Here is a 27,225-nt window from a genome sequence, read left to right as displayed (position 1 = left end):
TCGGACTCTGTTCTGACCCTCTCTCTCTCTTTCCCTCCCCTGCTCGCACTCTTTCTCTATCTCAAAATAAATAAACTTAAAAATAAATAAATAAACTTAAAAACAGAAAGAGATCATCCCCAATGTGGGTTAAGGATTGGAAGAGATTGCCTGGAAGGCAAATTTTCCTACACCTTCAAAAAGCCTTGGGGTGCCTGGGTGGCTCAGTCGGTTAAGCATCTGACTTTGGCTCAGGTCATGATCTCACAGTTTGTGGGTTCGAGCCCCGCGTCGGGCTCTGTGCTAACAGCTAGCTCAGAGCCTGGAGCCTGTTTCAGATTCTGTGTCTCCCTCTCTCTCTGACCCTCCCCTGCTCATGCTGTCTCTCTCTCTCAGAAATAAATAAAAACATTAAAAAAAAAAAGCCTCAAAGTGGGTATATCCTTTGATCTTCCAATTTCACATGTAAGAATTTATTCCAAGGTGTCAGGAATGACCTCTGTTAACCTTAAAACTGTCAGAGGGGCTCCTGGGTGCCTCAGTAGGGTAAGCATCTGACTTCCGCCCAGGTCATGATCTCACGGTTCCTGAGTTTGAGCCCCCACGTGGGGTTCTGTGCTGACAGCTCAGAGCCTGGAGCCTGCTTCAGGTTCTAGGTCTCCCTTTCTCTCTGCCCCTCCCCCACTAGCACTGTGTCTCTCAAAAAAATAAATAAACATTAAAATAAACTGTCCATTATTAAAACCCAGCAAATAGGTTTATTGGGGAATAAGAGAAAATTGCAACCTGGGACATTTGAACTATGGCAAAATCTTAGGCAAGTCCCAACAAATGGGACAGGAACAGTATTTTATGGAGAAGGAAGAAGTTGGAAAGGGTTCAGAAGTCCATCCAGGAAAGCAGTTCAGGGGGGATGACCCATTCTCATTGGCTGGGTGGCAGGAGTGGCCGATTTGTTGTAGGAAATGGAGTGCTCATCTCTCCCTGTTGGGACCGGAATCGATCATTGTTTCCTGCTAACACTCTTCTGCTGGAGCCTGTAATTGAGTTGAGTGGTAAGCCCCCCGCTCCCCAGCCTCAGACCTACTTTGGTGAGATTTCCCTCTAAGCTTCACACCTCAAAGATTCAATTACGCGGATACCCAACATGCCATTAATACAATGAGGGTAAGGGCAAAAGAAGAAAAAATAAATGTTCATTAGTTCTGCCTATGCATTTAAAATTCCTAGGTAATCATTAAAAATCACCTGCAATTCCATACTCTAGGTGATTTTTAATTTTTCTTCGTGCTTTGCTGTAACGTTCTGAATTCTCGACAAGAAACACACATTGTTTGGGGATCCGATTTTCTTTTTACCGTAGAAATTCATCTTTATAAAGAGAGATTAACAGGGGCGCTCTGGTCTCCGTCCACTCCCTTTCCAGACAGGGACGATGACTCCACGCCGGCCCGCCTGGGCCCACCCCTCCCCCGGGGAACCCAGCGTCTACACCCGCCTGACCGGGTCCACTCTTTGTCGCCGCCTGCGTAGCAGCCAACTTGGAGCGCTCAGCTCCAGGTCCATGCACCTCGCAGTGGACTCGGATTCTAACCACCGGTACAGGGCCGAGCGCGACCGAGACCGCGGAGGAACGGCCGGCCGGCCGCGGGACCGGCTCGCCAGCCCAGACGCGGCCAGGGCGCAGGCGGCGGCCCCGGGCGCGCACGTGGGGAGCGGGAGGCTACCTGACCCACTTCCCTACGCTCCGCTCAGCAGCGCGCACGCGCGGGGCCGTCGGGCCTCCAGTCCCAGGAGGCTTCGCGCGCGGGTTTCCAGGGCGACGCGGGGGAGCCCGGAGGCCGCGGGAGCCGCGTGGAGCAGGTAACGGCCTTGCCCGGTCCCAGCCAGGTCCTCCTCCTGCTCACGCCTCCGGGCCCTCCGGCGCCGCCGGTCGCTCAGCCCCGGCCCCTGCCCGGCTCGGGCCGCGCAACCTCGCTCTCGCTCCAGTTGGTAACGTAGCGGGGCCGCCGTCCGCCTCCTCCCGCGGAGCGCCGCGGGGTGAAGAGCCGGCGTCGGCGTGCGCTCCCGCCGGGATCAGGGGGCTGCGCTGTCGCCCGCCGTCGCCCGCCCACGCCGCGCCCTCGCACCCGGGTAGGGGCCCTGCGCCCTTGCCCGCCCACGCCGCGCCCTCGCACCCGGGTGGGGGCCCTGCGCCCTCGCCCGCCCACGCCGCGCCCTCGCACCCGGGTGGGGCCCTGCGCCCTCGCCCGCCCACGCCGCGCCCCCACTCCTAGTCCCCCGACTGCGAGCCCTGCGCACACGGCCTGGCCACACAGGCATTCGGGCAGGGGGGACCCTCCGACCAGTCCGTACACCTCCAGGCGCCAGGGAAAGGGACTGGATCGTCTTCACCTGGTAGCGCGGGGCCGCTTTCACCCCCCAACCGTCCCCCACCTGCAGCTTTCGCCTGATTTGATGTCTGAAGCTGAGACCTGCAGCTTCACGTCTACCTTCCAGCTTTGGTTCCCCGCGCACCGCGCTAACCTCGGCGCTGACGTTTCTTGATCCTCAGCCCGTGGAAATGGGAATTCTTTGAAATTTCTGCACAGTGTTTGTTCCTCACTCGCTCAGCCTTGGAGCTCTTTGTCCACAGTTTCCCCTTAGCGCTTTAACATTTCATTGCCACACTTGTGCCAACAGGTGACTTTTTAAGGATGGGGGTTTCCACTGCCGAACGTGACCTTGAACCTGTGTCCTATCTACGCTGGCTCCCTAGATGAATTCATCCAGTGCCATGGGCTCAAATCCCGTCTAAATGCCAACGAGCCCCAGAAGTATCTATCTCCAGCCCTGAGCGTCCACTGAACTTGAGACCCGTGTACTCAGATGCCTGCCCACATCTGTACTTGGATGTCTAAGGCAACCCCTGACAGCCCCTCACACCTGCTCCTCCCACACTTTACACACCCCGTTACTGGAAACCAGTAATGCCTTTTTCCTTCCTACATTCAGTCTGCCAACACATCCTTCATAATGTACCCCGAAAAGATTGCACAATCCTGTCTTTTCTCCAACACCCCCCGCCCCCCGCCCGCCACCATCACGACCCCAGTCCAGGCCACCATCCTCTGGTGCCTGGATCATTTCAGTAGCCTCCTAATTTGGTCTCCCTGCTTACTTTTGCCCTTCTTCCCCTGAATGTAGACAGTCTTACCTTTTTCTGTTGTTTCAAGTGAATACGGTTTTCTTTTAATAATACGAATTTCATAGTTTGCACAGATAAAAATAATTTTTAGTATGTATTTTGAAGATTTCAACTTTTAAACCAGGTAGCCAGAGCTACATAAACACCTTACTGTTAACAAGCTAAAAATCGAAAGATGCCCGTCAGCCTTCTTGGGTATCTGTGTCCCTGGGCTGAACTTTAACAAGAATTTTAAAACTGGCTGTACAGAAGAGTTAAAAAAAAAAAAAAAAAATCCGGGGCCTCCTTTTAAGTGAGAAAAAGAGGGCGTGTAGGAATTTAGGCTCTGTTTATTCCCTTCTCTTTCATCTTTGGCTTTTTAGAGAAGCACCAAAAGAGGCGAATTGAAATGGAGACCAATGATCATCCCAGTGCTGGTCGTGTTGATAGTAAGTGCCTGGGCGCTGGGACCCCAGTCCATCAGTCACAGGGTGCTGCAGCGATTCACAGGACGGTCCCCTCCCTCGGGGAGCACACAGCCCCCACGCACCTGCACCCTGGCTGTCGCAAATACCCAGCCCCCACTTTTTCTCTTTTCCACCAAGGGAAACCCCAGTTGCCCCGAGTGGCAGGGTAGGCTGCTTGTAGGGGGTGCACGGGATATTGCAGATCACAAACCTCAACTTTGACCTCACACTCCCCCCTCATGCCGTCACTTCCCGTCTCTGGGAATCTCCTCAATTTCCAGCCGCCACAACAGAAGCCTTCCCGGCGTCGATCCGCACGTTGTTCATCCTGTCCTGGGTCCTCCCCGCCGCCCCCCCCTCCCCATGCCCTGGGCCCCATCCTCACCCGCTTGTCCGAACCTACGCTTTCACTCTCAGCTGTCACCTGTTGCGTCTCAACCGGCTCTTACCCTTGGCTTTGAAACACGCTCCAGTCTCCCGTCCCAGGAGAGAGAGACAAAAAAAAAAATCTCTTCTGATCCCATGTTCCCTTTCGTTTTCCAGCGATTGCCCAAACTCTCATTCCCTTCGACGGGCAAACGTTAGGAAAGGCTTGCCCGCTCCGTGTGTCCCCTCCCTGCGTCTCCTTCCTTAGCCGCTGGAGTCCGCCCTCCGCCCTCACCTCTGCACTGAGACAAAGCCCCTGCTCAGCCCCTCAGCAGCACTTGCCTTTGGCACGGCTGCTCCCATTTCTTGAAGCGCTGTCTTCCCTCGGCTTCTGCGCCCCAACACCCCACCCTTCCGGCTTCTGCTAGCGTGCTGGCTCGCTCTGCTGTCCGGGGCCCCTGATGCTGCAGTTCCTCAGAGCTCAGTCTGTTCTCGCGTTCTCTCCTGTGCCCCCGTATGCCGAGACCAGGCACAAATCTGTGCACACCATCTACACGAATGCCCGTCTCTACGGACTCCCAACTTCACCCCTCCGGCTGGGCCCCCTTCTCTGAGCTGACCCGTGTGTCCGGTGGCAGAACGGCCTTTCCTCTTAGTACCGCTCCACGCCGGCTCCAGGTGCACAGACAGGCCTCTCCCACCCCGCCGCACGCCCCCCACCCCCGCCGGGACCCCTCACCTTGGCCCGGGGATTCCTGCTCGGCCTTTTCGCTCAGCAGCATCCAGCAGGTCACCAAGCCCTGGTGACACTGTCTCCCGTGCATCGTTCACTTCTCAACTGCCACTGGCACCTTAGCCCAAGCTGCCCCCTTCTTTCTCCAGCCTTCCGGAATCTTCTCCTCTGGCTTCTCTCGGTTCTGCGCTCCACAGTGCAGCCGGAGGGACCTTCAGAAAGCAGAGCAAATTATGTGGTTCTTCCCAGCGTGCCGCTGCTGCTCCCGGCTGGCTTCTCGTTGCTCTCGGATTCGTGACCCAGATCACACCCCTGTCGTCCTGTGGGCGTGCGTCTCAGGCCCCCCGACCTTTGGCAGACTCAAAGCCCCCGGGCTTTGAAAGTGTCTCCTGTCCATCTGCGTGTCCTTCCTTCCTGCCCTCCATTCCTTTTTGCGTGGTTAGCCCCCACTGACCCGTCGCAGCTCAGGCGGCCCCTCTCTCCAACCTCCACGGCCCGGATCAGGTTTCTCTGTCATACCGCTTCACAGAGTTGCCCCTCTTTCCTCGAAAACACTTAGAATTGTCCCTATTGTGATTATTTCATTACCAGCACCTAAGCCCCATGGAAAGAGAAACATTTCCTCTTGCGTTCCTTGCACCCCCCACACCTCATACAGTTCGGGCACATAGAAAGCTCCCAAATACGTGTTGAAAGAATGAACGAAATGAACATTTTAATGTGTGAGATATATCAAATGTAAGGCATTTTAGTACAGTTGATTAGAAGAAAAATTCTAGGAAAAAATAATCAGGCCAGCACTGAAAATTAGAAGGAAAGGTGGCCGTGGCCAGGAGGGGAGCTGAAAATGTACACCTCTAGAAGTGTAGCCCTAAACTCACCTTCAGGGTTTTTTTAGCGTCATGTGGTATGTTGCATTAGCCACCACTTGGTGGAGGTAGAGGCAGTTTCTCATTTCTCATCCGGAAGGCACTTCTTGGGGATCAGGGTCTGGTCATGAATGCAAGGTTTTGGTCAAAAAATAAATAAAGTATATCAAGTTGTAAAATGACCGAAATCTACATCGCTTGTCTATAACCAGCCAGACACTGAACATGGCAGATTTTCATATTATCCAATAAGACTTGAAATTTCTGACATATGTAGATACATTTAATTTATGGATTTTCGTGCTGCACTGGACCTTAGACGTTATTGAGGACAGATAGCGAAGTGCAGACATTAGACGGCTGATGTCAAACAGCTAGCCGTACTGGCAGCGCTGGCACTGCCCCTCCGATGCCTTGCTACATGTGCCTTTTCCTTACAGCGTTCTCCCTCTCTTCTTAGTGTTAATTCTTTTTTAAAATTTTTTTAATGTTTATTTAGTTTTGAGAGAGAGAGTGTGTGAGCAGGGGAGGGGCAGAGAGGGAGGGAGACACAGAATCTGAAGCAGCTCCAGGCTCCGAGCTGTCAGCACAGAGTCCGACGGGGGGCTCAAACTCATGACCACGAGATCATGACCTGAGCCAAAGTCAGGTGCTTAACCGATAGGGCCACCCAAGTGCCTGTCATCCATTTTCTAAGTCATTTTAATTTGCATATAGAAAAGATTGATTTTTATATCCATTTAGTAACTACAGTTTTATTAAATATTCTTCATTTTATAGTGGTTTTAGGGTTTTCTAAGCATACAGTCATGCCATCTGCACATGATAATATTTGCATAGTGTGTAATTGGGCTTTTCTTTCCTAATGTGTATTCCTCTTAATTCTCACATCTAATTTCACTGCCTAGTGTGCCCGAAACAGTATTCATTAGCAGAAGTGATAATGGGCAGCCTTATCTTAATCCCTGCTGCAACGTACATTCCTGTTTCACTAGTAAGCGTGAGGCCAGCTTTTAAGTTTGAGACATCTATTTGTCTATCATATTGGAAAAGCATCCGTTTAGGTCACTTAGGGCATTTCGAGTTGGGTCAGCAGCAGTGAAAAGCTTGTCAGGAGTAATGGGTATGGAGACAGGAATTGAGGGAGCATAGAAGCACTGTAACCATTAATTTATTTAATTAATACTTATTGAACACGTGTTTTTTCCTGGGAACTCTTATGGTTACTGGGGATGCAGCAGTAGACAAACAGAATACTGGAATCAAGAAGCTCACACGTCATTGGGGAAGTCAGGCAACCGATAAGCTAAATAAGAATAATATGGATTGTGTCCAATAGTGATACGTGCCACAGGGAAAAATAAAGTGGGAAAGGAAGTAGCCAGTGTTGAGAATGGATAAGAAAAGAGGGAAAACTAGAATGTCAAGCCATTGTTTTCCATAAAGCAGGACTGGTTAAGAATACAGTTACCTCCCCACAAAATAATTTGGGGTGGGAAACATAGTTGTAACCTTTGAAAACTAAATCATTCCCAAGATTGAGTTACAACTTCACTATAGAACATTTACTTTAAGAATTGGGATTTTTCTGGTTGTAGTAGTAGCCAAAAATGTAATAATTTGTGAGACTGTTGAGCCAGAAGAGCAAATTTTATTATATAATACCACATCTGTAATACCAGTGCTTCTGCAATAAGATCCAGCGCCCACCAGCACTAGCAGGAGAGTCTTCCTTTTCTTATTTTTGTTGTTTGCAGGTAAGTAACATGTAACCCCAGGGGCACCTGGGTGGCTCAGTCGGTTGCGCATCCGACTTCGGCTCAGGTCATGATCTCACGGTTCATGGGTTCGAGCCCCGTGTCGGGCTCTGTGTTGACAGCTTAGAGCCTGGAGCCTATTTCAGATTCTGTGTCCCTCTCGCTCTGCTCCTTCCCTGCTCATTCTCTGTCTCTCTCACTCTCTCAAGGATAAATAAACATTAAAAATTTTAAAAAAAAGTAACATGTAACCCCAAAATTTTGATTATTCATGTTCAACTTTGCACTGGAAGGAAGGAACAGGCAGGTCAAGCCACACAATCTTCTGTTCTACCCACAGCATTTTCAAAGGTGCTGCTCTGTTGTGGCTCCTTTAAATTTTCTTTAAATGTTTATTTATTTTTGGGAGACAGACAGAGCGTAAGCAGGGGAGGGGCAGAGAGAGAGGGAGACACAGAATCCGAAGCAGGCTCCAGGCTCTGAGCTGTCAGCACAGAGCCCCGACGTGGGACTTGAACCCACAAAGCATGGGATCATGACCTGAGCCAAAGTTGGACGCTCAACTGACTGAGCCACCCAAGGGCCCCTCCTGTGGCTCCTTTAAATCTCACTTCCTGATCAGTGCAAAGAGCTGATTCACTATGACGGAGAAGAAGCCCTAGTGTGTGAAGTATATAGCAATCCATATACAAATGAGTATATGTAAGTTAATAATTACCGATTCAAAACTTTTAACTGATTCTTATATAAATGTTTACTTGTGAGATCTTGACATTTTCCTTTTGTAATGTTATTCTAGGTTTTTTGAAGTATATTCTTCCCTTAAAAAGAGACCAAAACATGTCAAAAAATACTGCCCTGGAAACCTCATAAATACTATGGTGTGAAGATCCGTCTGCTCCGAACATATAGTTACCTTCACACACCTTAGGAACGTTTGATAAAGGACAGCAGGTATGCGTTCATTCGTTTTAAAACCTTTTAGCATATTTTTTGTCTGCTTTATTGCAAAAGCAGCATTGAAGACAACTACACACAAAAAATGCCGTTTTCAAATGATTCAAATGTATATCTTAAACATTCTTCTAATTCTGTAATTAAATGAACACGAAATACAAATTTATTGTTCTTCTGGGCAGCCACGTCTTTGTATGGTGCATTCCAGGAAAGCATATCATCAACTGGGTTACATTTTTTCCATTCAAGCCATGTGTTTAGGTTGTGTTCCTGAGTCATAACAACAAAGGCATTACTATCAACCCTGTCATGATAGAAACAGGCAATTATGCTTCAAGAGCAATAAAACAGGAACTTTTTTTTAAATGTTTACTTATTTTTTAGAGGGGAGGGGCAGAGAAACAGGGAGACACAGAATCCAAAGCAGGCTCTAGGCTCTGAGTTGTCAGCACAGAGCCGGACGCAGGGCTCAAACTCACAAACTGTGAGATCGTGACCTGAGCCAAAGTTGGACAGTCAACTGACGGAGCCACCCAGGCACTGCAAACAGGAACTTTTATACTGTAAACACTAGTGTTGAAAATATAAATGTTGCTAAAATCTGAACTATACACCACCATAAATTTAATATATCAAAAACTAGTATGTTTTCTCCATAGTAAAAATTAATAATATCATTATTAATCATTTATTTTTAAATCCTTGAAGGCAGAAGTTTACTTTCTTTTTTGTTAATAAATTTTTTTAAATATTTATTTTACTTTTGAGACCGAGAGAGACAGAGCTTGAGTGGGGGAGGGGCAGAGAGAGAGGGAGACACAGAATCTGAAGCAGGCTCCAGGCTCTGAGCTAGCTGTCAGCACAAAGCCCGATGCGGGGCTCGAACCCACGGACCGTGAGATCATGACCTGAGCCGAAGTCGGACACTTAATCGACTGAGCCACCCAGGTGCCCCCAGAAGTTTACTTTCTCCATAACCCCAGTGCCTAGTAGGCACTAAATAAATGTTCTTTGGCTGAATATTTTCATTAACTAATTAGTCAATAAACTCAGAAGAACTTTAGGAGGTTGGCCTAAGCCCTTGAGTTTTCAGTAATGCACCAAATAATCAGAAATCCATATGTGTAGAGCCTACATACATTTTTAAATTGATAACAGTGAAGTGAGACTAGTTATATTAATACAGAGACACACAAAAAAGTTCAATCAACTTAAAAGTGTATCTATAGACCTGATACCAGTCATCAATCCATCCATCTTTAACAGATCAGTGAGAAAACTGGTATTTAACAGACTGAATGTTCCAGAGAGCCGCTTGCTATATGCATTTATGGTACATCTCATTGCTGACTAGTAACTTCCAAAAATTACAGTTCCTTTTACACTGTTGATGAGGTCTCTCAGACTCAGTTTCATGAAAAAGAATGGAATTACCACAGGTGAACCCAAATAGGCCCAAATTTGGGTCCTACAGATAGAAATTATAGAACAGGGGCACCTGGGTGGCTTAGTCGGTTAAGCGTCCGACTTTCGCTTAGTCATGATCTCGTGGTTCGTGGGTTCGAGCCCCATGTTGGGCTCTGTGCTGACTGCCAGCTCAGAGCCTGGAGCCTGTTTCAGTCTGTGACTCCCTCTCTCTATGACCCTCCCCTGCTCACGCTGTCTCTCTCTCTCTCTCCTAGAAATAAATAACATATAAAAAATAAATAAATAAAGTACAAGCCCACTTGTCCTTAGCCTTAAAAAAAAAAAAAAAAAAAAAAGAAAGAAAAAAAGAAATTATAGAACAGTTCTGGGGTCCTGAGACTTCCAAAATTCTAAGAATGTTCTGTCTCTGTAGTGAGCATAATTCATGTTAAGCTCAAGTAATCCTTTTGGTAACTGAACCATCCTGGGAAAATATGTCTGAGTGTCTTATCTGTGCCTGTGTAACAAATGACCCAAAACACTTAACAGCTTAAAACAAGAGCGTGGTTGGCCACCACTCGAAAAAATATTTTGGTAAGATCATGGTCTGATTTAAATTAATGGATTAGAGATAGAGAAAATATGGCATTATATCAAAAGTAAACATTCTAGAAAGCATCTGCTCACCTAAATAAGTTGTTTAGCACTAAATCCTATTCTTCATTTTCTACATGGTCACTGTTGATTTGTAACCTGCTGTGGTAGATTCACACAGAAGTTTTCTATAATCTGTCTCCAATTTCAAATGAACACTTACTGGATGGAAAAACAACAACAGGCATTAATTATTCTCTGGGTCAGGACTCTGGGCACAGCTGGGTTCCTTGGCTCAGGATGTGTCTTAAGGCTGTAGTCAACATGTCAATCTGGGCTGTCGTGATCCCCTGACTCACCTGGGGGCAAGTTCCAAGCTTCCAAACTCACTCCAGTGGCTGGTGGAAGGATTCTGATTTTCACAGTCTGTTCAACTGAGAGCCTCAGTCCTCGTTGGCTGTTGGCCTGAGGCCTCGGTTTCTTGTCATGCGTACTTTTGCATGGGTCTGCTTACAACACAGCAGTTGGCTTCCATCAATGTGAGCACGTGAGAGAAAAAGAGAAGGTGATGAAGACAGAAATCCAAGCCTTTTAGTTATCTCATCTTGAAAGTGACATCTGAGTCACACTCTAGGGAGGGGATCACACAAGGACATGAATCCCAGGAAGCGGGGGTCTGTGGGAGCCATCTTAAAGGTACTGTTCACATGGGACACATTCCCAAGACAGCCTCGGAAAGGTATGTGAGGACTCCCTTCATCCCGGGAGGCACTGGCGCGCTCCGCCAGGGAAGGCAGAGTGACGACGTAGAGGAGTCACCTGGTGGTTTCCCCAGCTGACTGAAGATCCACAGTTAGGTGATCATTACCATTCAGTAAGGGTGCTGCCTCTGACCAAAGGAGCCTTCTGGTCTTCCAGATAGTGCCTGACCACCCTTTCCTAAAACCAGTACAGTACAGACAGAATCTAAGGGAGCTCAAAGTGGTTCTTACGGAAAGATTCAGGAATAGAACTGGTTTGGGAAGTTAAAGCACTGTTTCTGTGTTCTAGCATATAGTGCCTGCCTGTACTGTACGAGGCAGATGTCCACTGCCCGAGTCTGGGTGGGAAAAGGGTTTTCCTGGCTGATATTCCCGAGATGTTCAGCAGGAGCCCCAGATGGACGTCCCTCATTTCCTAACTTTCTCTGCTTCTCCCTTTTATCTTTTTCCTCTGTCTCTTGATAACCTCTCTCTTCCCACTTTTCCCTCAAGATTTGCCTTACTTCCCTAGATAAATAAATAGAAGGGAACTTCCTCAGTCTGATAAAGGAAGGACCTACAGCTAACGTCACACTTAATGGTGAAAGAGTGGACACTTTCCTCCTCACACCCCAGACAGGACAAGGACGTCAGCTCTTACCAACCCACCAGAGATTCTGGCCAACCAGTCAGGCAAGAAAAAGAAGCGAAAGGGTCCATATTATAAAAGGAGGATTCAACCTTCTTTATTTACAGATGACATTGTCATCTGTGATGAAATCTACAAAACAGCTACCGGAACCAGTGATCAAGGCTACAGGATACAACATCAATACGTGAATATCAGTTGTATTTCTATATACGAGCAGCAAACAACTGGAAATTGAAATTAAAAGATAATACCACTTAATACCTGTATAATAGCTATTATAATAAAAAATATGAAGGGATAAATCTGAAAGAAAGATGTAAGAGGTCTGTGCACTTTGTACAAACTACGGAAGATGGCCTAACGAACCAGAGGTGGTGTCAGGGTGTCACTTCTCCATGAATTTATCTGTACACTCACAATCCCAGTGACAATCCCATTAGGCTTTTTTGAGGGAACTGACATGCTGATTCTAACATTCCCATGGAAACTCAGAGGACCTAAACAAAATAGCCAAACAACTTTGAAAAGAAAGAACAGAGTCAGAGAACTAACACTAATTTCATTTCAAGATTAACTATAGGGTCGCCTGGGTGTCTCAGTCGGTTAAGTGTTGGACTTCAGCTCAAGTCATGATCTCAGGATTCATGACTTCAAGCCCTGCATCAAGCTCTGTGCTGACAGCTCAGAGTCTGGAGCCTGCTTCAGATTCTGCATCTCCCTCTCTCTCTGCCCCTCCCCGCTTGTGCTCTGTATCTCTCTCAAAATAAATACACATTTAAAAAATAATTTTTAAAAAGATTAATGATAGGGGCGCCTGGGTGGCTCAGTCGGTTAAGCATCTGACTTCGGCTCAGGTCATGATCTCACGCCTCGTGGGTTCAAGCCCTGCGTCGGGCTCTGTGCTGACAGCTAGTTCAGAGCTTGGAGCCTGCTTCAGATTCTGTATCTCTGTCTCTTTCTGACCTTCCCCTGCTCACGCTGTCTTTCTCTCCTCTTAGAAATAAATAAAACATTTAAAATTTTTTAAATAAAAAGATTAATTATAAAGCTTCAGTAACAAGAAAAGTGTGTAAAGTGTTGGTGTAAGGATGGAGAAGTGAGCAGAGCTGAAGAGAGAGCACAGAAATAGACTCACACATGGGCATCTCAATGATAAAGATGCAACAATTCACTGCAAAAAGTGTTGGTTTTTTCGAGAAACGGTGCAGGAACAATTGATGTCCTTATTTAAAAAAAAAAAGAACTTTGATTAATTTCTGACCCATGACAATTAGCTCAAAATGGATCAAAGTAAAAAAAAAAAGTATAAAATTTCCAGGAGAAAATCTTTGTGACCTTGGGCTGTGTAAAACTTTCTTAGATGCAACACCAGAAGGATCACTAAAAGAACAAATGGGTAATTGGGCTTCACCAAAATTAAAAACATCTGCAAACACCTTTAGGGGAATGAAAACACAAGCCACAGGCTGGGAGAAAATACTAACAAACATGTATCCAGCAACGGACTATGTCCAGAGTATAAAGAGCTCTGCAAATGCAGCCATAAGAAAACCAACAACCCAATTTAAAAGTGAACAACAGATCTGAGCAGATACTTCATTGCTCCCCTCCGCCCCCGAAAAAGAAGACAGAAGGATGGCAAACAGGCACATAAAAACATATTCAATAGATCCGTCATTTGGAAAATGCAAACTAAAGCCCTATGGGGTATCCCTAAACAGACCTATTAGGGTTTTATTTTATTTACTATTTTTTTCTAGATAAAACTAAAAAGAGTGACATATCACATGTTCACAGGGATGTGGAGCAGCAGCTCATGCACTGCTGGCGGGAATGCCAAGTGGCGCGGGCACCATGGGGAACAGAATGAACCATCGATACACACAATAACCTGGATGAATCTCAAAATCATTATGCTGAGTGAGGGAGCCAAGCCAAATAAAAGTGCATACGATATGACTCCATTTTTAAAAAGCCGTAGAAGATGCAAACCTAGAGTGACAAAACACAGTCCGTGGTCATGGGGGGGGAGAGTGGGGGGCAGGGAGGGACAGGAGAGAGCAACGCCACAGGGGTCCAAGGAAACCTTGGGAGGTAGGCTTTACTGATCACGGTGAGAGTCTCATGAGTACACACGTCTAGCATTATCAAGTTGTACACTTTACATATGTGCTGTTTATCATGTCATTTGCATACTGTATTTCTACGTACTCAATAAAAGGGTTTAAAAAATGCATGTCAAATCCTTAGAAATTCGTTTTCTTGTACATACTCTCAGTAAGCCAAATAAGTTGACCTATAAGATGCATTAAAAATGATCATTGTTGTAAAAAAATAAAAAATAAAAAAAATAAAAATGATCATTGAAATGTTCGTGACTCACCTAATACACTCACTGAGGTTTATTAAGTTGGTGCCATTGTTACTGAACTGCTTCGTAGGAAACCTTGTGTTTCTAATGACTGGTTTTGGTAGAAGACTCTATTAAATTAAGAACAATTGTCTTTCTATTTGTTACAGCAGAAGGAGGCACATCAAGCTTACCTAAAAGCTGATATTCATAGAACACTGACATTAATGAGTTCTAGGAATTCATTGGGCCAGGCAGCTCATGTCCTGGCCGTACCAGGTTGTAAACGTATTGTTTCAAAAGAATATACCACTATGTAAGACATTTATGATGTTTAAGTTTAGTAAATTCCAAAAAAAATTAACATCTTAAGGATATGGATTGAAATTAAGTTTGTAATTCTTATATATTTGTGCCTATTGAATTATAAGACAGTGACAGATCAATGAACCCAGTAATTAATCTGATGTTATGGTTTTTCCAGTGAAATAGATTAGATTATAATAATGATCAAGAGTATAATAACTGTGCCTCATACCATGTTCTGTAGAAATTTATTGAAAACAAGCTAACAGTACATCCACTGGATAATTGGTGACAAAGAATTTCTACTCACCCATCCCACACGCACACAGATATTTTCTATATAGTAAGACTCCATTTTGGCCCATCCTGTGGAAACGATACCTATTGCATTAGGTGAATTATTGAGCAGGAAAGATTATGGACAATTTTGCTAATTACAAATACAGCATCTTCTCACTGGGATGTTTTTAATTATATGTGATTTTTTTTTCAAACATTTTAAAGGACCTATAGTTAGTGCCTCTTAGCTATAGAGACCTTGCAATATAAAGACCACAGGAGACTGTATATGTTGGGACAATTCGCCCATCAACAGAGGCTTTTGACTCCCGCATATCTGTATGGGGAGGGCAATAATGACTTCAAATCCACCTCCTTTCTTACAGCTAAACCTACAAAGCCTTCTATTAGGGTAATTTTAATCTGGCTGAATTGTTTTAAGAGTGAGGTTATTTATAGATATTAAGGCTTATTTGGCTCTAGTGGATTTCCATCAGAATTTTTTCTTTTTTCTTTCCTGTTTTATCAATGTTTATTAAACAAAGAGACCAGCATGGCTAGTTCTCTACTGTATCGGCAATCAAAGCTCGTTTTAGCCCTATGTGAGCATGTGATTCGAGGGAATATTTCTTTTAAAAAATTGTACATGGAGTACCAGCACATCACCAAACCTCAATATTCTAATCTGGGAGTGGAAAAGAACCATCCTTCACCCTCACCTCCTTATCTTTATCATCTCACTGTTCCTGTCATGCCGGATTCTGAGTGAGCTGTACTAATTAATCTAGAAGATTAGGGGTGCCCGGGGGACTCAGTTGGTTAAGCATCGGACTTCTACTCAGGTCATGATCTCACAGTTTGTGACTTCAAGTTCCGCACTGGGCTCTGTGACAGCTCAGAGACTGGAGCCTGCTTCGGATTCTGTGTCTCCCTCTCTCTCTGCCCCTCTCCCACATGTGCTCACTCTCTCTCAAAATAAATTTTTAAAAATCTTTTTCAAGATTAAAGAGATAACTTATTGTTTTCAATATAGTCTCAGATCTTGGACTCTAAACTAAAGGTAAAACATGAAAAGCTGAAGAGCAAGTGATCCCCATAGGCTTATCACAGGTCTTGACATAATTTAACATTTAACAGTTGTATTGACAACTAAGTTGAGTCAAATTATGTCCATTTGGGGTCAGGTAGTATGGTATAGTGAAAAGAAAAAAAAAGCCAGCAGACAGACCTGGACTGAAGACAGAGTTCCCCCACTCACTGGCTTTGTTAACTCGGACAGGTTACGTAACGTTTCCAAGCCTTAGTTTGCTCAACAGTAAAATTTGATTACTAATCCCTATTGCACAGGACTGTCACCGTAATGAAGTAAGCCGCCATATATAAGCTCCTGCTTCTATGCGTGGCATACAGTGTGTGGTGGTGATGGTGGTGATCACTATTCCAGCAATTACACATATTGGTTGTGAGGCAGCAGTGGGTAAACCTGAAGTTAAAACAGGAACAAGACATAGTCTGTCTTCAGAGAGTTCTCAGTCAAATGGCACTAGTCAAGCAGTTGTTCCCGGTAAAATACTTGATGCAGAAATAAACGGACTCTTGGTTGCATCTCTCACATAAGGTCATGAGCCTTGAGAGTCCTGGTGTTTGTCCCAAAATTACTCTTCCAAGAGGGAACTGGTATTTGTTGATTGCATACAGTGTGAGGTACTGTGACAGATATTTACAACACTGTCTCATTTCTCCCTGTAATAACCCTACAGAATCAATGTTGTCACTCACATTTTATAGATGGCCAGGATCACTCCACGGACCGACACAGGTTCAAGCCCACCTCAGCCTGCCTTCAAGTTGTCTGTCACCTTCGACTGTCAGACTCCCACTCTTGTAGTATTGGACAGTTTGTAACTGTCAATGAAACACACTCTTGAATTAGCCTGTATCCTGCAATACTGGGATGGCTGTCCCAAAGGAGCGTTCTGAGGATGGAGGAGGGAATTTTTACAGGGCTTCAGCAGGAGAGGTCAGCCAACAACAACTGGTCAAAAGCAAATTCTCACAGATCACCACCATTAGCTTCTCACGGTGATTTGGATTTAACAAGATGCATGGGGAGGAAGTTACGGGCTAAAGTCATGAGCAGGAAGAGGTGAGGAGGGACAGCTCCCAGGGTCAAGGACAGCCAAGGACGTGAGGGTCACAGTGGAGCATTTTTGGTCCTTCAGGATCGTGTACACCAACATCTCAGTCTTTTCTTAATCCATTTGCAAAAGTTCAGAAGTAAGGATCTTTGCCTGTGCATCTACTCACTGTTATGTGGCAGAATGCGTCTGGAAAGATCAATTCTTTTTTTTTAATATTTCTTTTAATGTTTTTATTCTTTTATTTCTGAGAGAGAGAGCGTGAGCAGGGGAGGGTCAGAGAGAGAGGGAGATACAGAATCTGAAATAGGCTCTAGGCTCTGAGCTGTCAGCACAGAGCCTGATATGGGGCTCGAACCCACAAACCATGAGATCATGACCTAAGCCAAAGTCAGACGCTTAACCAACTGAGCCATCCAGGTGCCCCATCAATTCTTTGCCTTAAGATGTGTGATGTTACCACCAGTGTGATGTTTGTAATTGTGATGCTTAATGAAAAAAGTCCTGACTTGGAAGAGGGAAAACATGAACAATTGCTTAACCTGCTTGAGCCTGTTCCCTTCATGTGGCCAGGATGAGATGATCTGCACACAGCTTGAGGGAAGTAAAAGCACTTGTTTAATATTAAGCATGGTACTAATGTTTTTAGTAGGGTTATTTGGGCTGAAGTTTCTGTAGTAGGGAAATGGTGAACCACCTCATGTATTTCATCAGAAGAGGAGAATGTTTGACAATCCAGCCTGTGCAGATAGAGGCAGAAACTGATATAGGGAAAAAAAAAAACCAAAAAACTCTCAGTAGAGTGACATTAGATCCCTGTTGGTAAGGGTCTGGTGGCAGCTAATTTCTCTTTTGCTTTCTTGATGAAACAGAAGAAGGGGGGGGTAATAAATTTTAAAAAATAACCCCATAAAGACCCTGGGAGATGGGTTCTTTTGTTTTCATTTTTTTTTAATGTTTTTACTTATTTTTGAGAGAGACACAGAGCATGAGCAGGGGAGAGGCAGAGAGAGAGGGAGACACAGAATCCAACCCAGGCTCCAGGCTCTGAGCTGTCAGCACATAGCCTGATGTGGGGCTTGAACCCATGAACTGTGAGATCGTGACTTGAGCCGAAGTCGGATGCTTAACCAACTGAGCCACCCAGATGCCCCTGGTTCCTTTGTTCTGAACTGCTGTACACCATGTTATTGTGGTTTGTCCCTTCCTGCAGCATCATAGAGGATTCCAGAGCCTCCTTGTATCTGGTTTCACATTCTGTCCATTTAAATTCTCACTTCAGACAACTAAAGACTGATTAGTGGTATCAAAAGTTTGTGGAAAAAAAAAAAAAAAGTTTGTGTACAGGGGCACCTGGCTGGCTCAATCGGTGAAGCATGTGACTCTTGATCTCAGGATTGTGAGTTCAAGCCCCAGGTAGAGTGTAAAGATCACTAAAAAAAAAAAAAAAAAGCAATAACAAATTTGTGTACATTGGAATCTAGTCTTTCTAAATTAACCATGGATAAGGGCACGTGAAAAGCTACATGTAGTCGCTGACCTGAGCTATCGTGGAGCTGGACTCCAAGAGACCTAAATTTCCTGTGAAACTTTTGTATTCTTAAGGAGCGTGCATTTAACTGCGGGCCATCATGTCTCCCAGGATCCTTAGATCAAACAAGAATCTGGATGGAAGATTACAGACTTCGTGGGGCATGTGTGGGAGAGTCTGTGTGAGAGACCTTGTCGTTTAGCCTTGTCGCTCACACAGATTATTCAGTTCAGTCAAGTTCAATACTAGTGCCTAATCTCTACACCAAAAATTTAAAAATAGGGGAACTTGGCTCAGTCGGTTAATCGTCCAACTTCGGCTCAGGTCATGATCTCATGGTCTGTGAGTTTGAGCCCGGCGTCGGGCTCTGTACTGACAGACTGACAGCTCAGAGCCTGGAGCCTGCTTTGGATTCTGTGTCTTCCTCTCTCTCTGCCCCTCCCCCGCTCACTCTCTGTCTCTCAAAAATAAATAAATGCTAAAAAAAAATTTTTTTTAAAAGTGGAAGTAAACTACAGTAACTTTTTTTTGCACTGAATGTCAAGCAGGTGCTAGCAGCAAAGTGTCAAGGAGTATTCTAGATGCATGGAACCCTGCAGCAATGCGTGAATGTTGCTTTGGGGAATAATTCATTGCACTAAAACATTCCTGATCTACACATGAAGAACTGCTATGCTTATTAAACCTTCTATTGTGCTTAATTTGAATCAAATCTACCCGAAATAAAAGTGACTGTGTCTGGGTCTTAATTAAATTAGTTTTTCAGTCATGGCCTTTGGTTACAAGGACTTTGGACTACATGGTATCTTTTGTCCCTGATGAGAAATTAGGATCACATCATCAAATTTCATTTCATTTTTAAACACATTTCTCTGAAGTCCGCTTTATGCTTCTTGTTTAATTCCCACTTAAGGTTTTGCTTTTTCACGTTGGATGGTTACATTTTTTTAATGTTTATTTATTTATTTATTTTTGAGAGAGAGATAGAGTGTGAGTGGGGTAGGAGCAGAGAGAATGGGAGGGAAAGAATCCAAGCAGGTGCCGCACCGTCAGCACAGAGCCTGACACAGGGCTCGAACTCAGAAAGAGTGAGTTCATGACCTGAGCCAAGATCAAGAGTCAGATGCTCAACTGACTGAGCCACCCAGGCGCCCCTGGATAGTTAAATTTATAATAATTAGACAAACTTGGTTTTGACTTTTCCAAATCAATTATTTATAAAAATTTGGTCTTTGTGCAGCTGTAAAAATATGATCAGTTCTTTATGAAACAGATGTAAATTTTCCACTGGGTGGACTGTCTTCAAAAAGATTCCAACACTCGGATGATTTTTCCATGCAAATCAGCATGACTTTTTCTGAATTGTTTCTGTCATCACGTAGCTGTAATCGGGGAGGTCCTATTCATGTTATAATAGTCTAAATGAAGCACAGAAAGGAAAGCAGATTTCCTAAGTTGAAATTTAAAAAGCCTTGTAATTATGGATCAAGTTTATATCCCTGGGATCCACTATTACTCTTAATTTTAGAATAAGAATTGACTCTAGAAAATGAGTAGATTAATTTGTTATATTCTGTGCTGTAGGTTTCATCTCAAAAGTGCGATTTCATGACAAATAAAAGCGTGTTCATCACCACAAATATGTCTGAATTTCCTAAGTACTGCATTTCACACCAGCCATCCAAGCTTACCAAGCAGTGTCGTTTCTTCAAGGCAAAAATCTCTCAACATTCTTAGAGCATGAGCATGTAATTCACTAATTCACAAAGTTGCTGTCATTGTCGTCCTCCGATGTGAACTTAACCTTGTGTTACCTCGAGTAGAGTCTCACCAAAGTTTGTCTCAAGGGTCTTACATTTTATGTCGGGAAAAAAAAAAACCCAGCTGAGATTTTTCCAGAAAATACTTCCACAAGATCCGTGTTTCCCATTCTTAATGATCCGTTTACAGTTAAACATCATAAAGCATAAGTTCATTTTCATGTCAATCGCTATAAATCTAAAAACACTTCTCTCCTAGCAGGTCTTGCTATGTCTCTGGCTGGTCCAGCAGAGCCAAGTATAGATGAGCACCTCCCCAGTGTGGCCTTAGGACCCAGGAGGAGGTCTGCCGATTGCGCGGGAACCCTGGGCACAGGCGACTGTTCAAGAGGCAGCCCCAGTCACGCCTCTGATAGGAGCGTGGATTATAGCAGATCGCAGTGTTCCTGCAGAAGTTTAAGCTCTTGCTGTGATTATTCAGAAGACTTTCTCTCTGAAGGTTCTGAAACAGCTCTTCACAGAAATTACTCAGAAAACCCAATGATAAAAGAGAAAAAGGATGAGAAGAAAGAGTATAATGTCTCTAAGGTCTCCCAACCTAAAGGTAAGGAGCCAAATTTCCCAAGCAAGACCACATTTCTGTTCCCAGGGGCATTATTATTTAACGCACTAATATTTGAAGTAGTTCCTGTTCAGTTCCAGTGTTGTCCCATATGTTAAGTGTGTGTTTATAAAGGAACTTTTACGGAGGGAAATAGAGAAAATTGGGAATGATTACAAGATGGCAGGAAGTTAGGTTGAAAGCGTACAGCCTAGCCCTCCCGCACGCCTTACCCTGCCGGAGCCTACCAGTGAGGTTAGTTCCGTTTTTAGTTAACAGGTGGCCTCCTTACTTGGATTTCACTGGCTTCCTGCCTTTCATCTCCACTGAAGAGTCAAAGTTTGAATTGCCAATGAAATGTAAATACGTGTCTCAGCACCCCAAGAGGATGGTCTCCAAGTCCGGTGAGGCAAAGATCATCTTTTGAAACAGAGGTGGTTCAACAGGCTGTTGACAATGTCATTCCCTCGTGGACCACAGAGTGCCAACACCATCAATTCCTAACTGTCCAAACTGACAGTAGCCTTGCGATGTCCTTGATCTCGCTCCCTGCCTCCCTGCCCAGACTGTGATTACCTCCTCCCATTTTAGGCAATCCTGGGCTTATAAATATTCCTAATATGGAAATAGCTGAAACTTTTCTTCCACTGTGGCCATCGGGACTGCCATCAGTCAACAGCTGGAAAATACTCAAGTACTTACTATGTGGGCAGCACGTCTACTGGCAGGTGTGCCCCGTATCTCCCACGCCCAGCCTGCTGTGACCAGGCGGCCTAGGACTCCCTTTGCTCCTTCAGGGCCATCTAGAGCCTTCAGGTCCCCTTCTTCCCAGCTACAGGGCAGGGATTCTTAACCTTAGACCCATGTCTCTGGACCGCATGAAAATCTTTGCATTTTTTGGTGTCCATTTGCATTTGTGAACTTTTCCAGGGAGAAGGACCCATGAGCTTCCACCAGATTCTCAAAAGGCTAAAAGTTCCTTTTCTAGAGAAGTGGGAGTCTTACGCTCATGGTCAAGGCCAAGGGTAGAAGATGAAAAGCCTAGTTCCTTCTCTAACGTGGGGCTCTGTCAAGAGAATTCTGTTTGTGGCATTTGGGAGAGATGATCACAACAGAACCTACATCACGGTTGGGCTCCATGGTTATGATCCCTTCTCCGCATCTGTAATTTACTGAAAATCAAACAGTTTGGGCACCTAAACTGATATGGCAACAAAAACCAGATTTGAACTAACATGAGACTGATCTTTAGTTCACTAAGGTGAATAGCCACATACTTCACAAAAATATTCTTTGACTGAAGTATGCTATCCCCAGCCCTACTGGGAATTCTGTGGGAAATACTGTATATGCACCAAAATAATAATAATAATAATAATAATAATAATAATAATAATTCAGAAGCAGTCTGGCCCCAAAGTTTTATGACAGGGATCATGAATCTATACATTACATTTTGTATTGATTCTACATTTTTGTGGGTTTGTATGAAAGGCTGTTAGCATTTACAAAACTATTTCTACACGAACTGTACTTTGAGTTCTAAGTGCCTGACAATTTTACTTTTAAAAATTGTTTCATTTCTTTATTCACAAATACTTATTGAGTCATTCATGCAAGAAACCTGGTCATAATTGGGAGCAGCCAAAATTAATTTAGTCACTTCATTAAGAGTAGTTTAATCATTGGGTTAATCTGCCTCACTATATGAAATGAGATAGAAATTATAAATTTGGTCATTCTTATGTGGGGGTTACTGTAATGAGATGCAAACTCATTAAGGACTACACCCAATTTCACTTTTCCATAACCTTGATTAGTATACAAGTATGCATAATGTGTACAGAATGACTTTATTCTATGTCACTCAAATACAAGTGGTACATTTATCTTCTGAAGTAAGTCTGGTTCATCCTCCCCCAAGCATGTAGATAGAGAAGGCAAAAAATTCAGTCTCAGGCATGTGTGGGGGAAGGAGGGAGTTTGGGCGGCCTTACACAGAGAGAATACTTGGGGAAGGGCTTCTGGTCCTTCATTTCCATGACAAGCGTTCCTTGTCCAATCGCATGGGGTCACTAAAAGGCTGACACCTCCTGTTTTCAAAGGACATATGCCCTGCATGTACATCTCAACATGGGGCCTTGGCAGGGGCACCCATGGCCACAGGGATTGGTCCCCAGGCACCCATTCATGCTGACTCTGCCCTCCCATCATGTGAGCACAGCATACGACAGGGACATAAGCCTCCATGGCCCATGGAACCCAACCCCCCCCCCATTGTTCTCGTCTCAGGGATTCCCCTCTCCTCCGAGGATGCACTACCCAAGAGGAGTGAGACACTGTAAGTTGGGAGTCAAGTGTTGGTCATGCTGGACGTGGCGTAGAACATGACAGCCCCCACCTACCCCGTTTTAATCTAGCCTGGTGCACCTGGGTCTGGGGCTCTCCCAGCCAGTGCCCGGCCTCAGAGGTCAACCTCTGCTTTCCAATTTTCAATATGCTCAAACACCTATTCCAAAACACTCAAACCACGGCCTTTACTAAATCGCTCCCAGTGGGAAAATAAAGACGTGTGGGGGCGCAGTTGTAAAGACAGTCCATCGATTACTAATGTGACTAACAGATGCTGTAATCGTTGCCACATCTACGTGGTCTGTCACAGTCATGACTGAGATGCCTCATCCCCGGAAGCAGCTTCCACGTCTTTTGGCTCATGATTTCCAGCACGGGCAGAATCACCTTTTCCACAACCTACACCAAACTTCCTGAGCCATGCCTCGGGTGATGTGTCCTCACTTGGGCAATAGCTTTAGGTTAGGACCCCAGGGACATTGGCCACTAGGTGCTTTCTCTCTCCAGGATGAAGACTATATATTTTTTAGGCTCTAGAATCTAATTTCAGTCTCTCTCAGAATATGGCTACACTAGAGGCACCTGGGTGGCTGGTTGATGAAGCATCCAATTCTTGATTTCAGCTCAGGTCATGCATGATCTCACAGTTCATGCGATCAAGCCCTGAGTCAGGATCCATGCTGGGAGGGTGGAGCCTGCTTGGGATTCTCTCTCCCTTCTCTCCTTTCTCTGCCCCTCCCCTACTCATGCATTCTCTCTTTCAATATAAATCAATAAAGTTAAAAAAGAATATAGATATACAAATATGTGCACACGCACATACACAGAATGCACATAGACACGGAAATGTCATATAAATGCACATACACATGGGGCAGTAGCATGGGCACACAGACCTGGGTTCTGTCTCCCCACTTACTAGCTGTGTGCCCATCGAGGAGGGATGTCACGAAGCATCAGTTTGTTCATCTTTAAAATGGGATAAAAATGCAGCGATGTTACACATACATTGGACACACTCAGTTTAGTTATATAAGTTGGTGAGACATTGTTTAGAAACATTTTGCTTACAATAGACTTCTGAATACAAGTCAACTAACTACTTCCTTTAGAGCCCAACGTAACAGGAAAACTTGGCTATGTCGGATTTACCGAGAGACAGAATATCCGTACATATAGCCTAAGAAGTTCAATGGCTTTCTGAGGCTCTTTTTGAATATAGAAGATCTTCATATAACCTCGGAGTCTAAGGTTATGCTTGAATTGCTTCGTAACATGATTGGAAGGATTATATCAGATAATCTACATAAAGCATTTAGTTCAATGCTTAACATGCGGTAAACCCTTAGTAAATGTTATTATGGTTTTTAGTAGAACTTTAATAATAGAAATAAGTACAGATTTTACAGTCAAAGAAAGATTGGTTTTCCATCCATTCTATGTCACTTTGTGGTTATATGACCTTGGACAAATGACTTATAATCTTCAGCTGTAAAAAAGACGGCGACTGACCTTAAATGAGGTATCTATATATGAAGTCCCTACGCTGAAGCATGGCTATCATTACATGGTCCTTCACCTGATATGTGTGTGGGGTGCGGGTGTGGGTAACACATATGTGCATGTCTGCATACGTATATGCATATTACTAGTAACAAACTGGATTATCTGCTTACACAGGCCAGAAGGGAATCTCCGTTGAAAAAAGGCACAACCGGAACGCACCACTTTTAAATTCTCAGAACACTGTTATTACCCAAAAAAGGGATGCCATGACTCATCGCATCCTCTCAGCAAGACTCCAGAAGATTAAGGAGCTGAAAAATGAACTATGTGATATACATCGTAAATTAGAAGCCACAGTCATAGAAAACCAATTTCTGAAACATCTTCAGCTTAGACACTTGAAAGCTATAGGAAAATATGAGAATTCACAGCATAACCTACCTCAAATTATGGTAAAACATCAGAATGAAGTCAAAAATTTAAGGCAACTCCTTAGGAAATCCCAGGAAAAGGAAAGAAGCGCCTCGAGGAAACTTCGAGAAGCCGACTGTGAGCTGCTTAAGACTAAAGACTCCTTGCAGGCATTGCAGAGACTTTCTGAAGACAAAAATCTTGCAGAGAGGGAAGAACTCACTCAAAGATTGTCTGTTCTCACAACAAAAATGGAGGCAAATGACAAAAAAATACAGGTCCGTATTTCAGAGGCCTAGAAATTGTAATGTTCCAAGATTGATACAGAGAGGGTACACATGCATCACGCTTGCCCCTGTGTAGTGAAGCATTACCAGCTGCTTTGCTGTCCAGTGGGGGCAGGGGACAGGGCACGGGACAAGGGGAGAGGTTCCTTCTGTTGTCTGGAAATGAGCGTTCAGTAAGTGTGTTCATGTGCTGGAAAGGTGTTGGGTTGGGTTGTGTGAAATCTCTGAGAAGCCGACCTTCTCCTTGAATCTGCTAAGTAAAGGCCCACTTCCCTAAAAGTCTGCCCCCCTATATCTCTCCAGCCCCTCTCCTTGTGTTCCCCCTGGTCAACTGGCTAGTCACTACCGCACAGACATTGTTGTATGCTGGAAACAAGGAATGCTCCCGGGAACAGAGAGGGGGAAGGGAATTAAAATCATCTAGTGAATGGGTTGATTTTCCAGAATGGCACGTGGCTGTCAAAGGCTTGGGGACTGCTCTATGAGGGACGATTTGGGAGAAAACCCTGATTATACTGAGAATTCTGCCTATTTTGTGTTCGTTCTTGGTCTCTATGGACATAAACATAAATAAAATTAGTTTACTGTTTAATTCCTTATATTGATGGTGACGGGCGAGTATTTTTTACGAACTTGAAATAATAAGAAAATATCAAGTTCATTTCACCCACTTTCGTAGCATTTATTTCTTCTTTGGTAAAAATCCTCTATTTTCAAAGAGAACTTCCTCATATGAAGTGGATATGTGAGCTACAGAAAGTGACAAGCAGCTGCATTTTCAGTCACGTAAATAATGTAGAAAAGTTCGATTATTCGGCCTCCTACGTTAATAGTGGACCCCTCTTAACTCATATCTGTCAAGTAAATGTCGTATCTTCCCTACGTATTTTTTAAGTACACATGTGAATTAGTTCATGTTTGTGTATCTGTAACCAAAACCAAAAAGAATTCAAGAACTCTTTTCCTCTCAGAAGCACTCAGTTGTGTGGGAAATTCGGTTGGTTGTAGGGAAAACGTTGATGAGCCAAAACATGTCGGTATTTTTCTTTAGTATTAATACTTTGGGGACCGGGATTTTACTGATTATTTCAACCTTTCAGGTTACCATATTGCCCACTTTTAATGAGAAAGCATTAATATTATAATGGGAAAAAACACACTTAATGGGAAAAAGAAAGAGAGGGGAGGGGAGGGAAGGGAAGGTCTTTTGGCCAAGCCTCTGTCAAAGTTCAGACCAAAGAGTTCTTGCGATAAAACTGTTCTCATTCTGGAGAAGAGGCGCCTACGCAGCAGGCAGCCCTGGGCACCGACCTGGGCCGCCTCTCCAGGTCTGAGAACGCCCTTCGCCCTGGGGGCGGGGCGCTGCGACGCCTGCGGGAGCTTCCGGAATCGGTCCTCCAAGACGCACGCATGCGCGGCCGCCCGGCTGAAGGACCGCCCCCTGGCGGGCAAGGCTTGCCTGACAGCTTCCCGCGCACCTGCCAAGTTCGCGGGTCATCGTGTTGGCACAGCCACCAGGGTTGAGTTCTGAAGCAGGGCGTTGATGATATTTATTAATTGTCGGGAAATGCCCGAAGGTTATTTTTTTTAAATCCAATTCAGGCGTGTAAAGATCACTAGGTTCGAAACATACTTATTCTCTAGAGTTGGGATGGGGGTGGGGGTTCGGCTCTTGGGTCTGTGTGTGAGGTTCTGTTCAGTTCCAGCATGTTCCCTGCACCGGCCATGCGCTGAAGTTGTGTTAAAGTTACACACTTCTCGTAAATGCAGTTAGTCCATTACAGGTGAACCTTTTAAACAATATGACACTGGTTACAGAATAGTTGAAATATATACTGTTTTCAGAGCTTGGAGAAAAAATTGAGGCTGAACAACAGAGTCTTTAATCGGCAGCTGGCCATTGAGAACCGGAAGACGTTAGCAGCCCAGGCAGCTACAAAGACTCTGCAAATGGAAATAAAACACCTTCAACAAAAACTTAAGGTAAATGTAACCAAATCTGTGAAATTCTGCTTCC

The 27,225-nt window shown here is 44.6% G+C and overlaps 1 protein-coding gene across 4 annotated transcripts in view; it reads left to right on the top strand.

The window, feature by feature from the left end:
• Positions 1-1,795: 1,795 nt before the first annotated feature.
• Positions 1,796-27,225, top strand: part of LCA5L (lebercilin LCA5 like) — a 42,477-nt gene continuing 17,047 nt past the window's right edge. The window contains exons 1-7 of one of the 4 annotated variants that reach the window (XM_039228169.1): positions 1,943-1,971; positions 3,529-3,594; positions 8,137-8,291; positions 20,314-20,655; positions 20,925-21,056; positions 24,685-25,199; positions 27,054-27,191. In XM_039228169.1, coding sequence (XP_039084100.1) covers positions 20,322-20,655; positions 20,925-21,056; positions 24,685-25,199; positions 27,054-27,191 — 1,119 coding nt within the window. In that variant the 5' untranslated portion in view covers positions 1,943-1,971; positions 3,529-3,594; positions 8,137-8,291; positions 20,314-20,321. Of the gene's footprint in view, positions 1,843-1,942; positions 1,972-3,528; positions 3,595-8,136; positions 8,292-20,310; positions 20,656-20,924; positions 21,057-24,684; positions 25,200-27,053; positions 27,192-27,225 lie in introns of those variants that run through there. The other 3 variants (XM_039228151.1, XM_039228161.1, XM_039228178.1) reach the window with 3 other exon arrangements.

Source organism: Hyaena hyaena, unplaced genomic scaffold (genome assembly GCF_003009895.1).
Source record: "Hyaena hyaena isolate Hyena2069 unplaced genomic scaffold, ASM300989v1 scaffold_2, whole genome shotgun sequence".
NCBI lineage: Eukaryota > Metazoa > Chordata > Mammalia > Carnivora > Hyaenidae > Hyaena > Hyaena hyaena.
The sequence above is the reverse complement of the archived record's forward strand: the minus strand, read 5'-3'. Positions and strand labels throughout refer to the sequence as shown.